The 22488-nt window shown below is 37.0% G+C and overlaps 2 protein-coding genes across 10 annotated transcripts in view; one reads left to right on the top strand and one right to left on the bottom strand.

The window, feature by feature from the left end:
* ivns1abpa (influenza virus NS1A binding protein a) overlaps positions 1–4288 on the top strand; it is a 38425-nt gene extending 34137 nt beyond the window's left edge. For all 6 annotated transcript variants that reach the window (XM_041276975.1, XM_041276970.1, XM_041276972.1 and 3 more), the window contains exons 8-15: positions 341–445; positions 1037–1163; positions 1251–1475; positions 1700–1821; positions 2078–2204; positions 2340–2471; positions 2671–2844; positions 3190–4288. In XM_041276975.1, the coding sequence (XP_041132909.1) occupies positions 341–445; positions 1037–1163; positions 1251–1475; positions 1700–1821; positions 2078–2204; positions 2340–2471; positions 2671–2844; positions 3190–3446 (1269 nt within the window). In that variant the 3' untranslated portion in view covers positions 3447–4288. The remainder of the gene's footprint in view (positions 1–340; positions 446–1036; positions 1164–1250; positions 1476–1699; positions 1822–2077; positions 2205–2339; positions 2472–2670; positions 2845–3189) is intronic.
* Positions 4289–9303: 5015 nt separating this feature from the next.
* swt1 (SWT1 RNA endoribonuclease homolog) overlaps positions 9304–22488 on the bottom strand; it is a 21598-nt gene continuing 8413 nt past the window's right edge. For 3 of the 4 annotated variants that reach the window (XM_041278505.1, XM_041278503.1, XM_041278506.1), the window contains exons 11-18: positions 21862–22037; positions 21154–21292; positions 20587–20732; positions 20123–20319; positions 19767–19910; positions 14570–14636; positions 14176–14243; positions 9304–9709 (exon numbers count right to left, since the gene is read on the bottom strand). In XM_041278505.1, coding sequence (XP_041134439.1) covers positions 9604–9709; positions 14176–14243; positions 14570–14636; positions 19767–19910; positions 20123–20319; positions 20587–20732; positions 21154–21292; positions 21862–22037 — 1043 coding nt within the window. In that variant the 3' untranslated portion in view covers positions 9304–9603. Of the gene's footprint in view, positions 9710–14175; positions 14244–14569; positions 14637–19766; positions 19911–20122; positions 20320–20586; positions 20733–21153; positions 21293–21861; positions 22038–22488 lie in introns of those variants that run through there. The other variant, XM_041278507.1, reaches the window with a different exon arrangement.

Raw genomic sequence — 22488 nt, 5'->3', positions numbered from 1 at the left:
CAGCGGAGGTGGTTACTAATGCATTAGATGGATCTTCATGAAATTGTCTGAAGCACCATTTTGTTGTGGTTCAGTATAACATACTTGCTGAGAAATGTGGTCATTGTGGATGCCTCCACAATTGGCTGGATAAACTGGATTTCCAGAGCGGGATCCCCCCCCCCCCCCCCCCCCCCGAATTCTTACTTTTCTTTTTATTAGCATGTCGTTTAAGACCTCCTTTCTCCATCAGCTTTTGCCCACGTCTGCATTCCCAGAGCTGTGTAGAACACTCAGTTTGTTCCTCTGGTTTCTGTTGTTATGGAGACAGCCACATGGGTCTTCTGTTGCTGTTTTGCAGGTTCAAACGCTGTACTACTCAGCGGATCACAAACTGCTTGATGGGAATCTGCTTGACGGACAGACTGAGGTGTTTGGCAATGATGACCACATCCAGTTTGTTCAGGTACAGAACCCACAAAATCTGGACAGAGGTTAAAGTGGCCTTTTATAGTACACCTAAAGTCTGGCTTCAAGATACAATTTTTTTTCAGAGAGCTTGATTTGGATATTATATAAGTGTTTAATAGCTGTAATGAGAAGGGTCACTTGTGAGTGACCCATTGACTACAGAGATTTAGGATTTTTAATAGGGGGGCTAGTTGGATGAGAGGTTTTGCTTTTTTTTTCCTACATGGAAAATGTAAGTTTATTTATATAGATGGGAAGATTTTTTTTTTTTTTTTTTTTTTAAAAAAGGATAGTAAACTAGAATTTCTATCCAGTGTTAACCTTGCTGTCCGATTCAGTCATGAAACATTGCACAAATCCCCCTCAAGTGCTTAGAGCTCCATTTAAGAAAATTCACATTTATCAAGCTAATTTTGCAGCTTTCATCTTGGAAGAAGCCTAGGTGTTCTAGAACAGGCAAACTGCGCTTTGTGAGGTTTGTGGGTAGATGTCTCGCTTGGGTCTAAAGCTGGCGTGTAGTCTCCTAGAGGAGTATTAGGAATGCTGTCATTAGCTAGGTTTCTGTAGCTCCCCTTTGGTTTTGCAGAAGAAGCCTCTTCGCGAGAATGACCACAGGCAGATGAGCAACAGCTCCTCTGGAAATCTTTCTCCAAGTGCTGCGATGCAGCTGTGCAAGCACGAGTGGAAATACATTGCCTCGGAGAAGACAACAAGTAAGTAGTTTTTTAATAATTTTGAAAGTAAAACTTGTCTACACCCTTTAGTTTTGGAAATAATTACTATTAATCCACACCCACCAGACAACACCTATCTGTGCCTGGCTGTCCTGAACGGAGTGTTGTCTGTGATCTTCCTGCACGGCCGCAACAGCCCCCAGAGCTCCCCATCCAGCACCCCCTGCCTGCTGAAGAGCATGAGCTTCGAGGTGCAGCTCGAGGAGCTGGAGGAAAAGTTGTTGTCGCCCATGCAATATGCTCGCTCAGGGCTCGGGACTTCAGAGCTCAATGGCAAGCTGATTGCAGCAGGTAACCTCTTGCTAATCTTTGACAATTTCACTTCACCAGGTTTGTGTAGCATTTAAGGACAGAGTTTTTAACTCTGCCTCTCCTCTCCAATCAAAAAAAAAAACACCTGCATGAAACTTAACCTAAATGGCAATGGCTCGGGAGTAGAAACAGTTGCTAAATTAGGGTGAGATATCATATGTGCTTTTTGCTGTCAGCCCTAACCCGCTTCCTTTTCTTCCCAGGAGGTTACAACCGTGAGGAGTGCCTTCGCACAGTGGAATGCTACGATCCCAAAAAAGACTGCTGGACTTTCACTGCTCCGATGAGGACACCCAGAGCACGCTTCCAGATGGCAGTGTTAATGGTATGTCTCTGCAACCATCAACAAGCACAGGTGCTGTTATGGATAAAATGTAAAATCGGCTAATTTTGTATGAGGAATATGCTGAAGCAGGTCATACTTCAGCATGTATCTGCTATTGCTGGCAAGGCTTAGCTATGTCTCCTTTTCTGGTGGCTTTTAATATTGACTGTTTCTGTGACACCTTAGTGTCTGAAAATTACAGCAGCGTCTGTAGGGGTCCATTTCCAAATGTAAGTAACCTGTCCTTTTCATGCAGGGTCAACTGTATGTGATGGGTGGGTCAAACGGACACTCCGATGAACTGAGCTGTGGCGAGACATATGATCCAAATGCTGATGACTGGATTCAGGTGCCAGAGCTACGTACGAACCGCTGCAATGCAGGTATATTTGAACTTTAACCACAGTAGTTCTAAAGTTTCTTGCCTTCCCTCCTGTGGATCTCTAACAAGCATGCAAATGAGATTCTACCAACTGCATGTACTCCTTATCTCATGATACCTTCTGTTTGCTTTCTAGGTGTTTGCTCGTTAAACAATAAATTGTACATTGTGGGAGGATCAGATCCATATGGACAGAAAGGCCTGAAAAACTGTGATGCGTTTGACCCAGTTGCTAAATCCTGGACAAACTGTGCTCCTCTTAACATACGTAAGTAATGGAAATTTAAATTTAAAAATAAATAAATAAATGTACATGCTTTAAAAGTAGTCGATCTTGGTTACTTTAGTCAAAGCTGTTTTAATTGTTAAATACAATGACAGGACATGTTTTAGTTGTAAAGGACTTACCATTAGCACCCTGTTTTCCCCCATTTTAATGTTTTATAAAAATAATTGTTTCAATGCAGGGAGACACCAGGCAGCAGTGTGTGAGCTGAATAACTTCATGTATGCCATCGGAGGCGCAGAGTCCTGGAACTGTCTCAACACAGTGGAGCGCTACAACCCTGAGAACAACACTTGGACCCTCATTGCTCCCATGAATGTGGCTCGTCGTGGAGCAGGAGTTGCCATCTACGAGGGTGAGTTTTGACTTTGACCAAAAAAATAATAATAATCTGACCTAAATATTAAGGGGTTTATTTTTAAATTGTTTTGATTGGCTGTGCAGATACGGAGCTAACTGAATGGCATAGACACTACATGCTAGAATGAGTGGCACTATAAAATATGATGCTAATAAAACAAGAGCACAAACTTTATGAATCCAGCCCCTTGTCTCTAATGGAGAAGTACTGTTAACATTTAGGCTTATGCAGGTTTAATCATTGTCACTAGTCCTCTTTTTAGATGACAGAATTTAAACTTGTACCCAGGAAACCTAATTGAGATCTGGTTTAAACTAGTGTGTGATGTTTTGTTTGCAGAGAAGTTGTTTGTGGTTGGTGGGTTTGATGGCTCTCGTGCCCTGAGTTGTGTGGAGGTGTACGACCCGGCCAAGAATGAGTGGAAGATGCTGGGCAGCATGACTTCAGCTCGGAGCAACGCTGGTGTGGCTGTGCTGGGGAGGCTCATCGTGGCAGTGGGAGGCTTTGATGGCAATGAGTTCCTGAACACCGTTGAAGCATATAACCCTGAGACCAATGAGTGGAGTCCTTTTGCCAAAACCTTCAACTTCAACTGAATGTTTGCAGAACCTATTTCAAACTAACAGGCTTAGTGATGTAATTGTGTTTTAGTGGAGCTGTACATGTGAGCTGGGTTGAGAGGGGAGTTAGAATCTTTGGGGGGCGGGGGGTTGGGTTGCTGATGGCAACATAAAACCTTTGCATATTGCATAAAATATTTTTTGCTGTAATATAGTTTTTTTTTTTTTTTTATGTGGTGTTTTTTTTTTTTTTTTTAATATATAATTCTGAAACATTAGGTCACATACTTGCAGGTTTGCACAATGGTTTGTGTTATTAGAGAATGTAATAAATATTGATTTGAGGAGAAGGCAGGGAGATCTTAAGTAGAGATTTGGAGGGTGGGGGGTCTGCAATAAGAAGCCTTATTCAAAGAAATGATATATAAATATGGCGCTTCTGTCTTTTTTTTTTTTTTTTTTTTTTTTTTTTTTTAAAGTAAAAGCTCAAATGCTTGCCAATACAAAGCGGTATCTTTTGATGGCCTTTTTATTTATATATATTTTTTTTTTTGTACCACTGCTGAGCAATTTACCAATAGATTTGAAACAAGTGGCAGGTGCAAATGTTTTGAAGCATTTAAATGAAACGGTAAGAAGGAAGTGGCATTCGCTTGCACTCCTGAGCTTTTGCTTCTGCCGCTTCAAAGAGAAGTTCTTTTAGTACTGACGTTACACAGATTCTTCATTTTGGTTTCAATTGATTTTCTGAATGTTGAAAATGTAATTAAGATTCAGTATTTTAAAGATTTCTTTCTCTGGTTTTGAATTTCTCGAATAAATTTAGATGTGAATTGTTATTAACATTTGTAAAACTAATAAACTCATTTCAACCCAAATGTGGGGGTGTTCAGTTTTTTTTTTTTTTTTTTTCTTGTTTGTTGTTGGGGCTTGTTTCATGTATTTGTAAATTGTAAGAAATTTAATATAATCAATCTCTTGAGACTTGGTATGAATGAGGGAAAAAAAAAATCTACAGAAGAGGCAGCATTTAGGAAACACTAAAGATACAAAACAAATGTTTCATTGACTGAAATATCATTTGTCAGTTTAACTTACATCAGGAACAAGGCTGAATGATCTAAAATTACTTTTTTTATGTATACAGCTGATTAGGCACTAAACAGACTGGATTTTACTTGAATAAAAAATAAAATACAAATCCTATTACTGTATGTGCATCAAGAAATTTCCTATTCACCATTCCCATGCCTTTTACCTGAAGGAAATCCCTTCTAATATCAGCTTGACAGTTACTGTTGGAGATCATTTCCCTAAAACTCAAAATCCTAAGACTGCAGGGGAATTATTGACAATAAGATTGAGTTTTTAGGAGATGAATAAATCAATTTTGGTAAATACTAATTTAATAAAACTGAATGGTCAGCCTGGAGTTACTTGTTACAAGTTAATATTACCGTAAATGAAGACCAAAATCACATTGGTCAGACATTACTTCTGCTCTTTGCTAATTAAATTCCTTGAGATGCTACATTAGTGCAGTTGTCTTAATGTTTTGTGAACAGGTTTGTGCATTGGAGACTGGTTTCCTGACTGTAATACAGTACTTAAATATGCTAACTGGTAGTAATTTCAATGAGTTCCTTTTCTGTGGAAGAAAGTTGTGTGCATATTTATTTAGCGCAAGCATTTTTTTTTTCCTGCAGATTTTCTCTTGATGGAAAAGTACTAGACAGGAGATTAGTCTGTTGGATGGAGTATGCTAATGGTTTGATTTGCAAATGTGAAACGACCTTGGCAGAACTGTGGCATGTGACTGTGACAACAATTTACACAAATAAAAAAGAGCAAAAGTATTCCATGCGTGCAGATAAGCCAATTGTCGAATACAAATACAGTAATATATATATATATATATATATATATATATATATATATATATATATATATATATATATATATATATATATAGTTTCAGCATGCAACAATCAAAAATAGCCCCATACTGTCCCCAGAGAGAGAATACCATGTATGCTCAACATTCCCTTATGTAGTGTATAAAGCTGCCTGTCCTGGTGCATTGCAGCCAATAAATAAAATTTAAAAAATCCCTGCTGTGTCATGCATGATGTTAAAGCCCCAGGTCGTTGCCTGTGTGTTTGCAATGTCACATTGGTTTTACAGACCTTGGACAGAAAGGATTGTAAAATGACAACCCCCTGTAATACCTGCTGCATTTTATTAAAAGCTACTTTTCACACCTTGTACTCTTTCTCTTGTAACTATGTTTGCTTTTTCACTGTATATTTCCACCCCTTGTCTGATCTGACAGACACAAGGGGGGTTGTCTCTATGGTACAGAATGCCTGTGCCTGTTTAGGGTCCTTATTTAAAAAATGAGGTCCATCGTTCACACTACGTGGCGAATACAATACAGGTCCTGATTCTGTGTCTTCATCAGACTATAATTATGCACTCCAAGCTTCTTAAAGATTTAATTTATACAAATACTTTTTACCTGTCATGTTAATTACGCGATACGATGGACCCACTATTTGGATGTGTTTTTAATTCCACTTAATTACGGAGTGAGATTTTTAATTGGTGAGTGTTATCTCTCAGTTTTCTGGATCTACTCCAGTCACAAGCCACCTGATATTACCATAAATGTTTAATATAGGAGGCTTGGCTTATTTTGCTGTTAACTGATGCTTCTAGAATTAAATTAATTGAGTATTACTTAAAGCAAATGTACTTTACATAGCGCAGCACGTAAATAATGCCACTGCACTACATCAATGGCTTCTGGAAGGAGCCTGTTGACGATAAATAATCCTGTACACTAATATGAAAAGCCATTCAGCTCAGACATGCTCATGCATTGATAGTGGTTTGATGGATTTGTGACACTCTGCAGACATACTGCACTGGCTTGTTTCTGTCAGATGTATTAAAAATTACAGGATATAAACAAGCACTTTTAAAATAGATCAGACTGCATTTTAAAGCCAAACACATGCATACATAACGTGTAATTACAGTACAACACATACTGGTATTGGATTGTTTAGTCATCTGTTGGACCATAACTCCTCTTGGTAGTTCCTTTCATTCTTTAAAATTTAGATAGAATCATTAATATCTGCTGGTTTTCCATTTCCTTACTGCTTATGTTGTACGGGCGGTAAGTTCATATTAAAAGGTTGTTTGGCATTTTTGTCAAAACGCAGCACAATTTGCTTGAGTAAATGACCCAAAACTGGTCAGGAAATCAATCACCTTCCACCAGCTTTGACTGTCTCTGGATGGTAAATACTGCTATGTGGCTTGAATCATCTTCAAGGCAAGGATGGAGCTTATGCTAAAAAATTTAATATTTGAGGTCAATCTGAACTAATAATTGCTTCCCAGCACTTGTCTAATCTGTCCATATCATTGTAGCATTGTGATTTGTTTAAGCTCCATAAGTAAGCCCATGTTTTAAGAACTTTCTTTACTGCATGACTGTAAAATTAAAACAATCATGTACAGCACTTACATTTGTTGGCACTAGGCCTCAGAAATGCAAGTACAAGTACTTGTGTGTGTGCATGGATGTGTATTCTGGAAAAATCAATAGATGGGTTGAGTAAATGTGTCTGGATAGCCCCAATGAAACTGGCCTGCCAGTATATGGTGAACCAAACATGCAAGCAGCACAGAGCTGCTGAATGACGTTATGATAACATCTTAATGTACATTAAACGATCATATACAAAACTATTTGTAGTAATAAAAATTCAGAACACATGTCTTTTGAAAAACATTTTAATACACTTCAATACCATACTGTCATAGGGTAAACGGATATGGCTGTATAGCTTATACAACAGTGTGAATAAAACATATTGCTCTAAACAAAGTAAACTGACATACTTGGAGCAAATTAACTGTACTGTTTTCATTTTATATTATATATTATGGATACCTGTCTTATAAGATATGTTTAACATTACTTTTTTTAAAAACATTCTTTAAATTAACACTACAAGGAAACCTCACCATAACCATAACTGTGTTTAGAGTACACTTGACACACTTGATCTAAATACTGCATCTATGAAATAATTCAAACAGGGCACTCTCTGGTGTTGTACATACTTTTGAAAACACAAGTAAGCTAAAAAGGTTTTAGTTTCAAAACTGTTTTAGATGTTGCCTTGCACAACCCCACATAAAAGTCAGTATTTTAAATATCTAAAGAGACAGGATTTAGATTTAAAAGGCCTAAAACGTAGACTTAGTGATGAGTTTTCTGATGAAAATGCCCATAGCTTGTTTGCAATGCACAATGATATATATATATATATATATATATATATATATATATATATATATATATATATATGAATGAAAACATGTCTGAAAAGGTTATAACTCACCAGATGATAAAACCATTCACTTCACTTACACCATCAAACCCAATTCTGTTCAGAACTGCATTTTAATTGCACACAGACAATGAAAAATATTGTAAATGCTTAAAAAGGGTTGAAATCTTTCATGGCTGTTATATGGAGATGAGCCAAATGATAACATTCCTTTTATAACATTCCTCTTGTGTAAATTGATATCACTAGCACCGATGCAGAAGATGTCTTCTTGGAAAAATAACACCCAGCAGGGTGGAACACAGGGTAATGAAGCTGATCAATATTGTCCTTGGGTAGGACCAAATAGAACTCCTGAAAGATCGGTAGTGATATACTGATTACACCGTGTAACAATTTTTTATTTATTTTTTGTTCCTGGGTAGTAAGTGTTATTTCCTAATTGCTTATGCCTCAAAAGTATAGAAAATGGCTATTATTCCCCACAAACTTCGCTTTTGTGACCAGGACAGTGATATTTCAAAATATCACTAATTTCCAATGGGAAAACGGGCAGATGTGTGTCTTTTCGTTCACAAGAGATTTAGAAGTGAGTAGTTTTTCGAGATTTACGATTATACTGTATTTACAGTATAATCGTAAATCTCAAAAAACTACTCACTTCTAAATCTTTTGTAGTCATTTTTGTATTACTTTAGTATAAATACATGTTAATTTGGATTCATATGTTGTTTTTTTCTGACTTTATGTGAACGAAAAGACACAAATTCGCCTGTTTTCTCATTGGAAATAGTGATATTTTGAAATTTACCTGTCCTGGTCACGAAAGCAAAGTTTGTGGGGAATAATAGCCATTTTCTATACTTTTGAGGCATAAGCAATTAGGAAATAACACTTACTACCCAGGAACAAAAATTGTGTTACATAGTGTTATTTATCCCTTGGCTTTCCCTCGTTTGTGCAGAATAAACATATAGTATACAATAAACCAAAATAAACATTAATTGCATGTTAGAAAAATATAAACCTGAGACTTTTCAATATGTTTTCAAGCCTGAAAGGAGGTTCTGTATGCAACTTTATAGTAAAAAGGAGGTGTGTCAAAACATTTTGAATGATTTTGAAGTTCAGTAGCCAACCACATACATAAAAGTAGATCTCCCTGGTGAAAATATACATCCTTCACTCCTGTTTTCTCTGAGGATTTGCATTGCATTTATCAATCAATCTTTATTTTATATATTTCCTTTCATAGTGGATTTATGCTGAACCCTCCCTTCCAGTAATGCTAACAAATATCTATTAGTTATGTGCATCCAAAATTTGTGGAACCTAATATAAACAAACCTACCTCCATCCGGCATCCTGTGGTACTTTCTATCAAAAAAAAATATTGTTTACTAATTCCCATTCAACTGAAATAAAAAATGTAATTTGAATATTTAGACTGTTTTTTCTATTTCATATTTAATGGGCTCTGCAGGTTTTCTATGCTTCAAAAGTCACGACAAGGGATATAAGGCAAATGTTGGTAAAAATGTTAATGGATTTATCATTTGACAGATATGTGATTTAAGGCCAGGCAGATTAATTCCTTACTTTAAAATAAAACAGTGAGGTATTACAGCGCTTGAGATTTTCTGGAATTATAAAATCAATAAAAAATTATTATTTTTTTTTTTTAAACTGCAACACTCTTGTTATGAGCTGTTATTTCCCATCGTCAAGAACCATCAGGAATGTGTGTACATAAAGATCCACATCAGGAAAGTGAGTTCCAAGAGAGTAGAATGGTACAGCCTTGTGGTTGCAGCTTGGTGCGGTCACATCCAGCCCCTGGCCCTGGCCTCCATGCAGACAGCTGTGTTGCACTGCTCCAGATTAAAGTTCAACTCTGCCAACTGACTCCAGCCCATGCTCAGCTTTTCTCTAGAGAAGAAAAAAAAAAGACAGAGCCAAATAACTTGGCCGTTGCCACAGATATACACCAAGGCCATTGATGGCATATCTGATGAAGCTACATTTCAGTAGCTGAAGGTGGTTTACATCAACATATTATTCTGTCCAGTGATCAACAACCCACAAATTAAACTTGGGTCTGGTGGCTGTTGGAGCAGATTAGAAAATGTCCTTTACAAGACCTCCCTTTGCCTTTATTGCCAACTTTTAGTAAACGAGAGTCAATCAGAAACTTTACTGTAGTGCAGTACAGCCACAAATTGAGAATAGCAGAATGGAGTCCACAAACGATCCACTGTGTTCAAACTGCCAAGATAATAATAATAAAAAAGCACAAGCCAGTGCATATGCACCAAACCTAATGTTTAAAAGAGTTGGGTAGGAAAATGTTGACTTGGAATCTTAAAACTATACCACAATAGGATCCAAAAGACATTCTGATTCCTGGAAATAATGTTTTCTAGCAAAGTGATTTAGCCAGCATATATATGTAAATTATGTAATGCATTTCCTCTTACATGTAATTGTACAGAAATATACTGTAACTCTCAAATGTACTGTCATAAATTAAGACATATATATTTTTTTATTTGGGTATTGATGGAAATTTGGGTCTGTGGTGTGTTGGGACTTAAACAAGAACTTAGGAATCTTACAGTTACCCGTTCATTGAACTTGCATTAGCAGACTGCACTGGATTCCTGCACAAACAATGATTTACGATGGCATGTTCCCAGTATTCCCTGGTTTATTATCTCACAGCTAAGCGTTGTCGTGGAATATAGAATGGGGGCGGGTCTACATAGGGAGCATAGGGCGGCCGAGACCTCCCTGGTCCTGGGTGAGGGGGTGACATTAGGAAATACTGAGAATGACTGGATTTTAGCAAGGGGAGGCCAAACATATGCCATTACATAAGGGGATTTCAGGGAGCAAATGGCACAAGTACATAAATATTACATTTGTCCAGTTCAATATCAGTAGCAGATTCCTGCTTCGATATGTACTTTTATTTTTAGACTGCAATGATTTAAAAATAAATACTAGTATTCAGCATTCAGTCCAGCAGTGCTCAGTATATTTTGTGTCAATGTGTAGTCCTTGAGACTGTGGTAAAATATTGTCAATTTTTGATAGAATTGACATGCTTCATAACACACTTTCCTTTTATTTTTTTATGCCAAGTCTTTTTTGTCTCAGACGACTTTTTTCAGAAAAAAAGATGTTTAACCAAATAAATATCTGAGCAGTATTGTATTACCATCGGTTTTAGTGCGGATGGTGGTTTAATGTGGTATCATATTAGCGCAATTCTCTATTTGGATTGTTATTAGAAAGAGGCTATTGCACTTCAATGAACTCTTAAACCTTTGCTGCTTGCTGGTAGATGTTATCTTTCACCTATTTCAACCTTTTGTCAACAGTTATTGATAGTTTATTGTGCTATAATCAAAAGATGTTTTTTTTTTTTTTTTTTGTAATCATTGGCTGACATTCAAATACCAGCAGTCATAAAACTCCATGATGTTTGTAGAGATGCAAAGAGTAAAAAAAAATTATCTTTGCAATAGAAGAGCAGGCTGTGTGCAGATGTATGCAAATGCGGAAAGTATTCATTTAATGGATTCCCTTCCCACAAATCTAAAACATGTACTACAACTTCTGTTCTTGTAGAATTGTTAAATATTTTAGATAGGTTTGACTGCAGAAAAATAAAGCAGAGCTCTGTCCATTATGTTATATTTTTTTTTAAAACAGCCAGTTAACATAAATAATGTAATAAAGAAATGTCACCCTTGAGACTTGAAGAAACAGTTGTCGAATCTTACATTTTGCATCTTTAAAAGGACTCTTACACTTGCATGCTATAAATATCCAGTGCATGGTATTAAATCATTTAAAATAGGAAATGAATTCAGAGGCTTATTCCTGGCTAGGAAGACCCCAAGGAGAGCCATCATAAAGGAATGTAAGAATGGTATGGAATGCATATGTTCATGACTAATATGGTGATAGCTAGACGGTGGATGCGTTTCCATGGGTACAAGGAAACCTCTAACCTAAAACAAAATGTTATGATCACATCACACCAGTTTTAGCTTCCCTGAAAAGGCTTCCATTGGAGTTCAGAGTGAAACTTAAAATCCTACTATTAACCTTTAATGCTCTGCATGGGTTAGCCTTCGATCTTTTGACTCTGACCTATTATCAGTACCTAGAACTAAGCAGTGTTCTTCTGCTGATCAAGCGTTTTCCTGTATAGCAACAGGCTGTGGAATGACCTTCCAAAGGTCATAAGGGACAGTGATACTGTTAGTATTTTTAAATCTAAACTGAAAATCCACCTTTATACTTTGGCTTTTACTGTCTGACCTGTTCTGTGTTGTTGTATGTATTTATTGTTTTTCTTGTTTTGTTGGACATTATGTCAGTTGTTTAAATTGCTTTTTGATTCTTGTGGATGTGCACATGTGCTATATATTATCATCATAGTTACTGTTTTTCTTGTTTTATTGGACATTATTTATATTTTTTTAAAGTAAATGTCATGTGAAGCGGCTTGAGATGTGCACATGAAAAGTGCTATATAAAATAAAGTATTATTATTATTATTATTATTATTATTATTATTATTATTATTATTATTATTGACTGGTACTAGGCATGATTTATTTATTTTCTTGCTTCATGCTTTTTAGTGCTGCTGTGAATCTCAACAGATATCAGATGTTAAATGTGTTTGACTTTGGATCACAGCCTCACAACTCCCTGCGGCTTCAGTCGCATCTGCTTCAACACACTGGTGTTATCAAACAAAACAGCAAAGGGCAAATGTCTTTTCTAAGAAATATTATCTCCTTGTGCAGCAATGATCTCAATCATCATTCAGGCTCACAAACACTGGTATGGTATCACACTTAGTGTGATATAATGTGCTGATGAAGCATCGATGACCCAACCCAACACTAAGCATAAACCAGAAAAAGCATATTTGCATTCTACATACAGCATTTGCATTCTACATTCTATGTGCTGAAACCTGACTCGGCACACAAACAATGGCAGCATGCCAGACTCTCTGTAACAGCATGCAAAGTAACTCCAGTCTGAAAGCAGCATCACCTATGCATACTGCAGTAGAGAATGAACATTAGTGCATACAACACCTTCAGGTATTGAGACACACCTAAACAAACACAAAAGTCACCAGCAGGTACAGCCTTGAAAACAATACCTCCACCTCTATACTGTACCTTCACTGCATTGATCTATTAAGTCCACATATAAACCATTACACAAGCGCTACTAAAGACAGAGCAAGAGTTATAGCAGAGTACAATCTTGGCTTACAACATTGTTTTCCAGAAGCAAGCCATCTTTATCTAATCCATAAACTCAATTGCAGAAGGCATAAGTTACTATAACAGTGCGGCATGGTAGATAAATGAAAACTTTCTGGTTAAACTAGTTGCAAAACAAAAGCTGTACAAATAAAAATTGTTAGTTATTTGCCAAAACCCAGCAGGTCATTTAGCATGAAAGTATATTTGCTTTCAGAGACCGTTATGCACTCACCACATAGATTAAACCCAATTTAAGAATGCAACTCAATATCCTTGCTGGGCTTGCCATAATACAGTGTTCCAGGGCTTGTAACCAGAAGGTCACTGTTTCAAATCCCACCTCTGCCACTGACTGACTCACTGTGTGACCCTGAGCAAGTCACTTAACCTCCTTGTGCTCCATCCTACAGGTAAGATGTTAAATCAATATCCTACTGTAAGTGGCTCTGCATATAATGCACAGTTCACAGCCTACCTCTGTAAAGCGCTTTGTGATCGTGCTCCACTATGAAAGGCACTATATAAAAATAGATATTATTATTATTATTATTATTATTATTATTATTATTATTATTATTATTATTATTATTATTATTATTAAGATCCTTTTTAAAGAGTTCAAATCTTCTTAAAATCCCATGCTTGCCACTTTCTACAAATGCTATTTGTATCAGATTGCCAGAAGTCTTCTTAAGCATTTACAGTGCTGGACAGGAGGATGCACCAGGAGGAATTGGGGACTAGTCCCACTTCTTCCTAAATACACCAACATGACCGAATGCCTGGCAGCAGTCCTAAGGTGGTTTTGCACAGTATTGAGCTTTAATTTGGCTACAAGGACATGACATGAATTATTACCCACATAAGTCTTGGGTACCATTAACTCTTAGATTAACTCTAAAGATGTTAACTCTTAGACCACAGAATTGAGCCCACTGTATTGAAATTGTCTATGAAGACGAAGTGTATTTGGATGTCAGAGTAAAGATAATTCAATATAAATGTCTTGAATAAAAAGAGGTTTATTGCTTCTCTATTCATTGGAATCACCTTTCAAAAGAAACGTAATTGCAGAGATGATAGATAACCTACCTGTATTCCTGCTGTGTTAAGCACTCATACATCTCCTGTGCGGTGAACCTTTGACCCACAGTGGTAATCTGCAACAAAGAATAATATAGCTTTCTTTAGAACCAGAAACAATAACAGGATCAAGGTCATTATATAATATAAATTGCAAGCAGTGTGGAGTCTGATGGCACTGTGTCTGTGGTTGCTATTTTGTGCATGCAACTCAGTGGTTAGCTACACAGCACAATTCTCTGATTTGTGTTAACCTGGAATCTGGAATGCAGTGTAAACAGCTCATCAGTCAATTCAGATGCACAGATATGGAATGACAGTCTGTATTTACTACTATATATGTAGCCATACTTTTTTTTTTTTGTGAAGCACACAGCTCTTACATGAGGTCAACTCTCCTCACCTCACTGCTGGCAATGAAGGTGTAAAGGTTCTGCACATCTTTAAAACAGCTGTTTTGTGCCAACACCCTAAAGGGAAACAGAACGTTTAGTTCACCTGGAACAGAACGTGCATACACTGTCTGTCTTTTCTGGACATTAACATGTGCCTGAAGCATATACAATGGCTTTGCAGTGGTTAATAGCGAGAAGAACAAGTTATTCATGCAGACAAAAGAAGAGGCTAAAAATTACATTTATACATATACAATTATTAGTATTATTATACAATACCATTTGCGATAGTGGTTTACAAAATGGATTGAGACCAGTCTCCATTATAACATGGGTAAAATATTTAATTAAAAAAAAGGTGGGTTCAGGCTCAAAATGCAGTCTGTCTTAACATTTCTCACATACTATGCAGCTTGCAATGAATGTGAAATCATGTGGCCAAGGATGAGTCACACTGCCTGTCAAGCACTGAGCTTGTACTGTGTTCTTCTGTTTCCTAGGTAACCCAAGGGGAACCATTAAACCTGCCCTGCATTAAAAAACAGACACAACCACTGCATACATCACTCTTTATAACAAATGAAACAGCAGCACAAAGGTTAAAAAAAAATTGTGAGATCAGGTCAGATGCTTTGAATGCAGGAAATCCTGATTTGACTTACAAACTTGCTTCCCAGAGATTCTAGTTTCCAGCAGAGTGAGCAATTTCATGCAGACCTGCTCTAGGCTGAACATGACTGTGCAGAAGAAATCACCTGATTCGTAAAAATGGGGTGGAGATGAGGGTTCTCAAATATTTTAATGAGATGTACTAAAACCGGAAATTGTGACACTTCCAATTGCATCTATTTGTTAAGAATTTTTGAAAGCACGTTTAAAACAGTCGCAATTGTTGCTGGCATTTCCCAGTCCGCTTTTTCTCATAGTTATCATTTCTCATTTTTGCCAGTTGTGCTCAATGAATTTTTGAGGCCAACACCCAAATAACTATTTTTCCCTAAAATCAGGGTGCACTTACAAGCCTTGAAAACACATTTCTATGACATTTCTGGTTTCCCCAATGTGTTGGCAGCAACAATAGACCCCTCTAACCCCTCCAGCTCATTCTGAGCATCTGTATAGGAATAGGAAACACACCTGCTAATGAGCAGATGATTTGTAATTGTGCACAATTTAGCACTGCACCACTGACTAACTTAAATAAAAACTGACATTTGGCTTATAGGCTACTTATGACAATATGAATTTGTGGTATAATGCAAAATGTGTTGGTGGTCCCTTGAAATTCATATTAATGAGCACTGACTGTTGTCCAGTAAGTATCATAACTTGTCAATGTAGCACCATGAATTACTTTGTGTTAATTGTCTAGGCTACTAAGCAGGCCAAGTGCAAAAATAATCATTTAATTTCAGTTTAAATGTATCTTATACTCTCAAAGCTAGAGATCTCACTAAGATGACGCAACAAATATCTAAAATTAGTATATTGCGGCTCTTTATTAACATATTTTCTGTTAATACATACAAGAAAATGTATACTTTATGAATTGTTGCACAAAAATGCTAATTGCCGTATGTTTGTGGTACGACTGGCCCATCTTCGTACATCTACCCAAGTCCCTAAGAGCTCACAGTTACATCAGATGGCTGCATCAATATAAATGACTTTGGTTGTGTGACCACTTACTCCATTTGATCAGGAAACGACATCACCGTTCTTAGTACAGTCTATACACTGCCTGCAGAACAGGAAGCAATACAACATCAGCAGATCCGACAGTCACAACCCTGCCTGGAAGTCCTGGCACACTTTGCACAGAGTACCAGGGGCTAACAGCCATCCCTATTAGGCATAGTCTGGGTTGTGAATCACTTTATATTGCTTCAGAAATTCTAGACACAGAAATAAAACAAATTACACCTGCACATACTGCTTTTTTTCTTCAAGTGTAACAGTCATGCTTGCTCTGTGGAGGACCCAGGATAAAAAGTCATTGCACCGATCTGCTGCTTTTATCAATGGTTTTGAATAAGCTCCTAATTGTTTATAAACTAAATCTACAAAGAAAATTAATATAACTGCACCACATGTTCAGTAATTATGTTCATGAGCGTGAAATGCCATTTGGAAATCTCCATGTGGACATTCTTCACATTATTCCCTACTTTCCTCTGAACTGAGAACTTCTGTTCTTTTGTAGCAAACAATGGTTCCTTGTAAATGACTAAATCACACATATTGTTGTACTGTTAACAATCCCATGTATTAACTGCAACCATGAAAACTATGAAAAACCATCTCAAGCTACTGTACTACAGCTTATTTTAATGCTACTGCTCACCACTCTGAACTGTATTTATAATGTATAATTTTACAGATGTAAACTGTAAAATGTAAACTTCACAAGACACAAATGTGGTAGTGCCTTCAAAATTAATATAACGCCTTGGGAAGTGCTGCGAGAAGTGCGACTAGTAGCTAATTAACAAAGGGGGACGTGAAACTGGAGTTAACGACTGCCCCCCCCAGAGACTGTCAGTTAACTACCAGGTCTTAGGGAGAGGGAGGAAATATTCCTCTTACATATTTTACCTGAAAAAAAAAAACAACTGAACTGAAGGGAAAGAAAGGGTGCAAAGTAAGTGTGTTGCATATGTTAATTATTAGTTAATATTACTAATGCAAGTAATACACAACTGTGTAACCCTAGTCTAAAGTTTCATAAAAACAATCCTTTTGAATCTGAATCTTCACAATTCCGTAAACAGGATACGAATGTGTATTCTACTAGCAGCATACAGACTGACCGAGGGCTTTGCATTTTTATTATAAAATCAGTCAATATTCTTGAATTGACATCTGTTGATTCCCTTCCATGTCTATTGGGAACATCTGCAAATGTAACACTGTAAAAACCTTCATAACTTTGTGAATCACTCAATTTAGTACTTTGATCGCCCTATTTACACAGCAAGGAAACTGTGTGAAGCAAGATATGGTATATGAGACATAAACTCATGACATCACCATGCTGAGCTGAGACACTCTGTACAAGGCACCTGTCAGCTTTTGACAGGTTGTGCAATGGGAAATTGATTCTTTCATTAACAAAAGGTCAGGTTTCAACAGGTATGGGAACACTTAAAATTTTTTTTGGCGTTCGACTATTTATGGATGTATTCAGATTATTTGAAATACCACCCTAAAACCGTGAAACAAGACAATGTTAACAAAGTGTTTGAAAAGTGAAAAAAGAAAATAAATGTGGACCTACTCCATTTATATAAGGGATTGTTTCAATGTGATAATTAAGTACAGTATAGAAGCAGTATTCTTTAGCCTTTGTGTATAAGCCTGCTATAAGGTAAGACAGCAGCACAGAATACCACTTTTCTAACTGGATTTGCTGACTATTTATTGTGCCCATCATACGTTTTTGTATCTAGTCCTGGAAGGTAGAACGAGTGATTAGATAAGCTGTGTAGTCCTGCAGATATTCTCTGGTTTCCTTGTTCTCAGGAAGACCTTGCAATAAGAAATATTTGATGGTGAATGAATCTTTGCTATGGAGCAGAGGACCCATAATCCCCTTTACGACCCTGCTTTAAAGTACACATATCCGCCTCTTCAGCTACGTTATTTTATTATTGAACAGAAAGTAGGTCAGTGATTGTATATCCTACCAAAGTTTTTCATGCACTGTGTTGTATCTGCTCCGTGTGCAACTATTGCTGGTAGTGTCACGTGAGCTGTTCAGTGTATTGATATGTAAATAAATCCTGTTCGCCTGCAGGGTGTATCAACTTCAACCTCCGTCTCAATCGCCTGCCTGTCACTCAGCAGTGAACGCACGCATCCACACGGCAGACTGCTACCCTTCACAAGCATTAATACCCTGTATCTTTACCAACAAGGGAGTTAGGGGAGCTCTGTAATAAACGCTGAATCTCAAAACAACAATTGTGTGAATTAATCTGTATTGCATTTCCAAAAAATAGGTACATTTAGCACAGCATGTAAAACATGTACTGGTTTTAATCATATTTGCATTGGTTCATTCAGACAGGAAAACCGCCACAGCACAGCAGCAATTTCAATCCAAATCACGTACTTATAGAGAAGCTAGCTCCGCAGCACATACTTTGCAGCCAGTGAAAAGCACTGCTGAAGTGAAACAGTAACAGAATGACAAGGCATTCTCTGGCATTCTTTCTTCAATCCAGTATGGTACAAGACAAAGATTTAAAATAATAAAAAAAAATAAACAATAAAAATAACAATACACAGCTGGGTGAGTAATCTGCAAAAACAAGAATTAGTTTTGACCGTCTGTGTCACAAGTTCTAATTATCCCCCGTCTCTTTGCTAACAAACCACTTTGAAGATAAAAAGCAACATGTACTGTTAGTACAGAACTGTGTCCTAAATTCCACATAGGCAGCTCTTTCTTTTAAAGATGGCGGGAAATGCCAACACTCAATGTTTTGGCATCTGCAAATGGTTGACTGTTTTGAAACAAAGGAATAGGGGAATGTGTACACATGTGGCGAAGTAAATAAGATTTCTAAATACAGTAAAATGAAACACAATGTGAAAACAATACATACAAATAAGGGTTGTTTAATCTGACTGCTTGTTACATCTTGCTTGTTACAAGTGTCTACAGTTTTGGACTGAAAAATCTGTTTTTTGGAATACTTCTCTGAAGTAGTATTTATCATTTCACAAAACCTTGTATTCCAAAGCAAAAAAAAAAAAAAATTCTGAAAAAAGACAAACAGCTTTTAACACAGATAACAAAATAAGATTAAATGGCTTTCTGAATTTGCCTCATAAAGGTTTATGTTCAATCTAAAGGTCTTTTTTCAGCATGGCACGCTGCCACATCAATACTTTTCTAGTTTTCACTTTATTTTATTTACTTCACAAAAACATTTTAAAAGACTTAACAATAGCTTACAAGGTATTAGTTCACACATTTGTTATTAAGGCAGTTTCATATATTACATTGGCTTTGATCTTTCTGAAAATTACTTTCAAAGAGCAACTGTAGTTCACTTAAAACTTTTACCATACCACTTATCATTTGCATCACAATCATTGATTTTCAAGGACAGAATTTGCTAGTGCATACTGAACAGTGATGGAGGACAAGAGCACACATTTTCTGACTTAAAGATCCAAGGTAATTGCTATCCTCACCTCTGGAAACAGGCTAGGAGCTCCTTGACAGCAGCCAACAGTTTTTGCAGACAAGCATAGGCTTCGTCAGGAGGTGGCAGCTTTCCATCAGGCAGCAGCACCCCCGGGGCATAGGGGTAGTTAAAGGTTGCAAAAACTGCAGTGCTGAATTACAAGAAAAAAAAAAAAACTCCATTGCCAATTTGAATGGCAATCGTTCAATGGAACAAACAATCAATTTTAACACAGGTTATACATTGTATGTGAATCCCTTAAAACACTAATGATGAAAACATTTGTAACCCTGTACATGAACCAACATTAAAATGCAAAAACACTTTAATCTTCTGCTACATGGTTCCCATTCAGCTCTGTACCTGTACTGGCACACGGTGCTCCAGATGTTCTCGAATATGGCCCAGACTTCCTTGTGTGATGGACGGGGTTCCAGGGGGTTCTGCTCGTCTGACATGAGAGTCTCGTCATCAGAGGGCAGTGGGGACACCCTCCCCCTAGGCAGTGCAGTGCCCGAGCCTGCATCTAGAGTGCTCTGTTCTTGAGTCTTGCAGTCTGACTGGAAAAATAAAAGACAAGGTATTTTAATCTATCTAAACAACAAAGAAGTGAAACACTGTCGCTGTTTAGATCATTAAAATAGGTCCCTTTGCATATCAAGGTTCTGAAAACCAACATTTCTGTAAAGGTTCACTTTGATGCGTAGGTTTGCATATTTTGTATTAAAAAAAAAATCTCAATAGTTTTAACATACAACGTTTCCACTGTGGCCTCAATGGTAAACAATCGCACCACCAAACCCCCCATTAAACCGAATCAACCTTACCTGAGAGCCATCCTGCAACAGCCCACTGACCACTGCAAAGGCCTGTGGGAGAACACCATCATAGTCTGACCTGGATTTGAAGGCCTGTAAGAACTGGTGGGCTTCCTGCAATACCAGCTTGATGATGGTGCTGTCAATCTTCCTGCCTGGGAATTAAGCACAGGAAAGGGTTTATCTGTGTCCTTCTTATGTGTGAATGTTCCTACTTCAAATCTGTGTTATGAATACCTAGGTTAAATGCCCATCTGCGGTATTTGCTTTCAATTCTATATGCACATAGAGGGTCAAGCAGATACAACTGGGTTTTTCTGACATTGAGTAGTTAACACTTGAGATTCCAAGGTCCCCAACATGAGGAATTGGATCTAGCCATATCATAGTAGGATTGACAGGAACAAGCTGCTGATTTATGATTAGGAATGCATCTGAGGAGCCACACATACAATCTGAACTTATTTTTTTCAATGTTTTTAGGAAATTATTATACTAAAAACATAAATAAAATATCTAATGAAGATATATTAATGGATGCTAAAAATTTAATCTTTTTACACATACAAATCTTACCTTTGTAAAGGTTGTCATACAAGATGTCAATGGAACTGAGTAGATCCCTGCACACAATTTGTCCAAATACAGCAATCCAGTGTTTCTTAAAACACTGCAGTAAGTCTGGCAGGGTCCAAGGAGGCTTCAAATATACTATCTACAGGAATTACAGGGATGTACATCATAATAGATTCAAGCACAGACACATTGTATGCATTAAAAGAGATTTTCTACAGAATCACATAATATGCATTAATAAAGAATTTTAATAAAATATTATTTATATAATAATAATAATAATAATAATAATAATAATAATAATAATCTATCTTTATTTTATATAGCACTTTTCATGTGCACATCTCAAGCCGCTTCACAAGAATAGAAAAGCAATTTAAACCATGACATTTACTTTCAAAAAATATAAATAATGTCCAATAAAACAAGAAAAACAGTAACTACATACAGCAACACATAACAAGTCAGACAATAAAAGCCAAAGTATAAACATGGGTTTTCAGTTTAGATTTAAAAATACCAACAGTATCACTGTCCCTTATGACCTTTGGAAGGCTTCTGGCAGGGTACAATTCTTGAAGCTACCAGCTAGACAGTAAAAAAATTAGTCTGAAAAGCACTCAATCTGAATCTCAAACAAACTGTCCGCAAGCCAAAATAAATGTAATTTCTAAATGAGCTTTCACTACCGCTATATTTGTGTTTTACCTCGATCCAAAGATCATCAAAGGCAATTTTCATTTCCTTCTCAAGCACAGCGGACAGCACCTTCCCCAGACACTCCTCCAGAATCGAGACAATGCTGGCAACCTCAGGGCCTAATGCTAAGGCAGCTGCCTCTCTTCTCTCTGCTTCACTGTCGTTCCTGTCACGCTCTGACTCCTCTTGAATTAGAATACAACACAGTCACATTAAAAAGCAAAACAACTGACCTTGCATTGATTTCTGTTTGTCTATTGATTTTTCCTGTCTTTTTTTAGCCACTGACCTGCTTGTTCAAGTGCTGTAATGATGGGAAACACACAAGCATTTTTAAAATTGTGCCAGCATGTAAATGCATGGGTAATGCGAGACCCTTATCATGGACTAACACTGACTTTCATTTTCAATTGATTGGAGGTCTGTTAATGGGCTGCTTGTAATAAAACATGTACCAGCTACACCATTCAAGTAAATAAAGAGGGCATAGCTAGCTGCAACCAATGCCCTTGTAACTTCATTTTCTGCGTAGATGTGTAGGATTTAGCTTGAATTATCATATTACAATTCTAGTATTTTTTTTTTTTATTTCTACAAATAGCTCTGTGCTCTCTCTCTCTCTCTCTCTCTATATCA

This window comes from Polyodon spathula, chromosome 18 (assembly GCF_017654505.1).
Source record: "Polyodon spathula isolate WHYD16114869_AA chromosome 18, ASM1765450v1, whole genome shotgun sequence".
Classification (NCBI taxonomy): domain Eukaryota; kingdom Metazoa; phylum Chordata; class Actinopteri; order Acipenseriformes; family Polyodontidae; genus Polyodon; species Polyodon spathula.
This window is presented reverse-complemented; position numbering and strand designations above follow the sequence as displayed.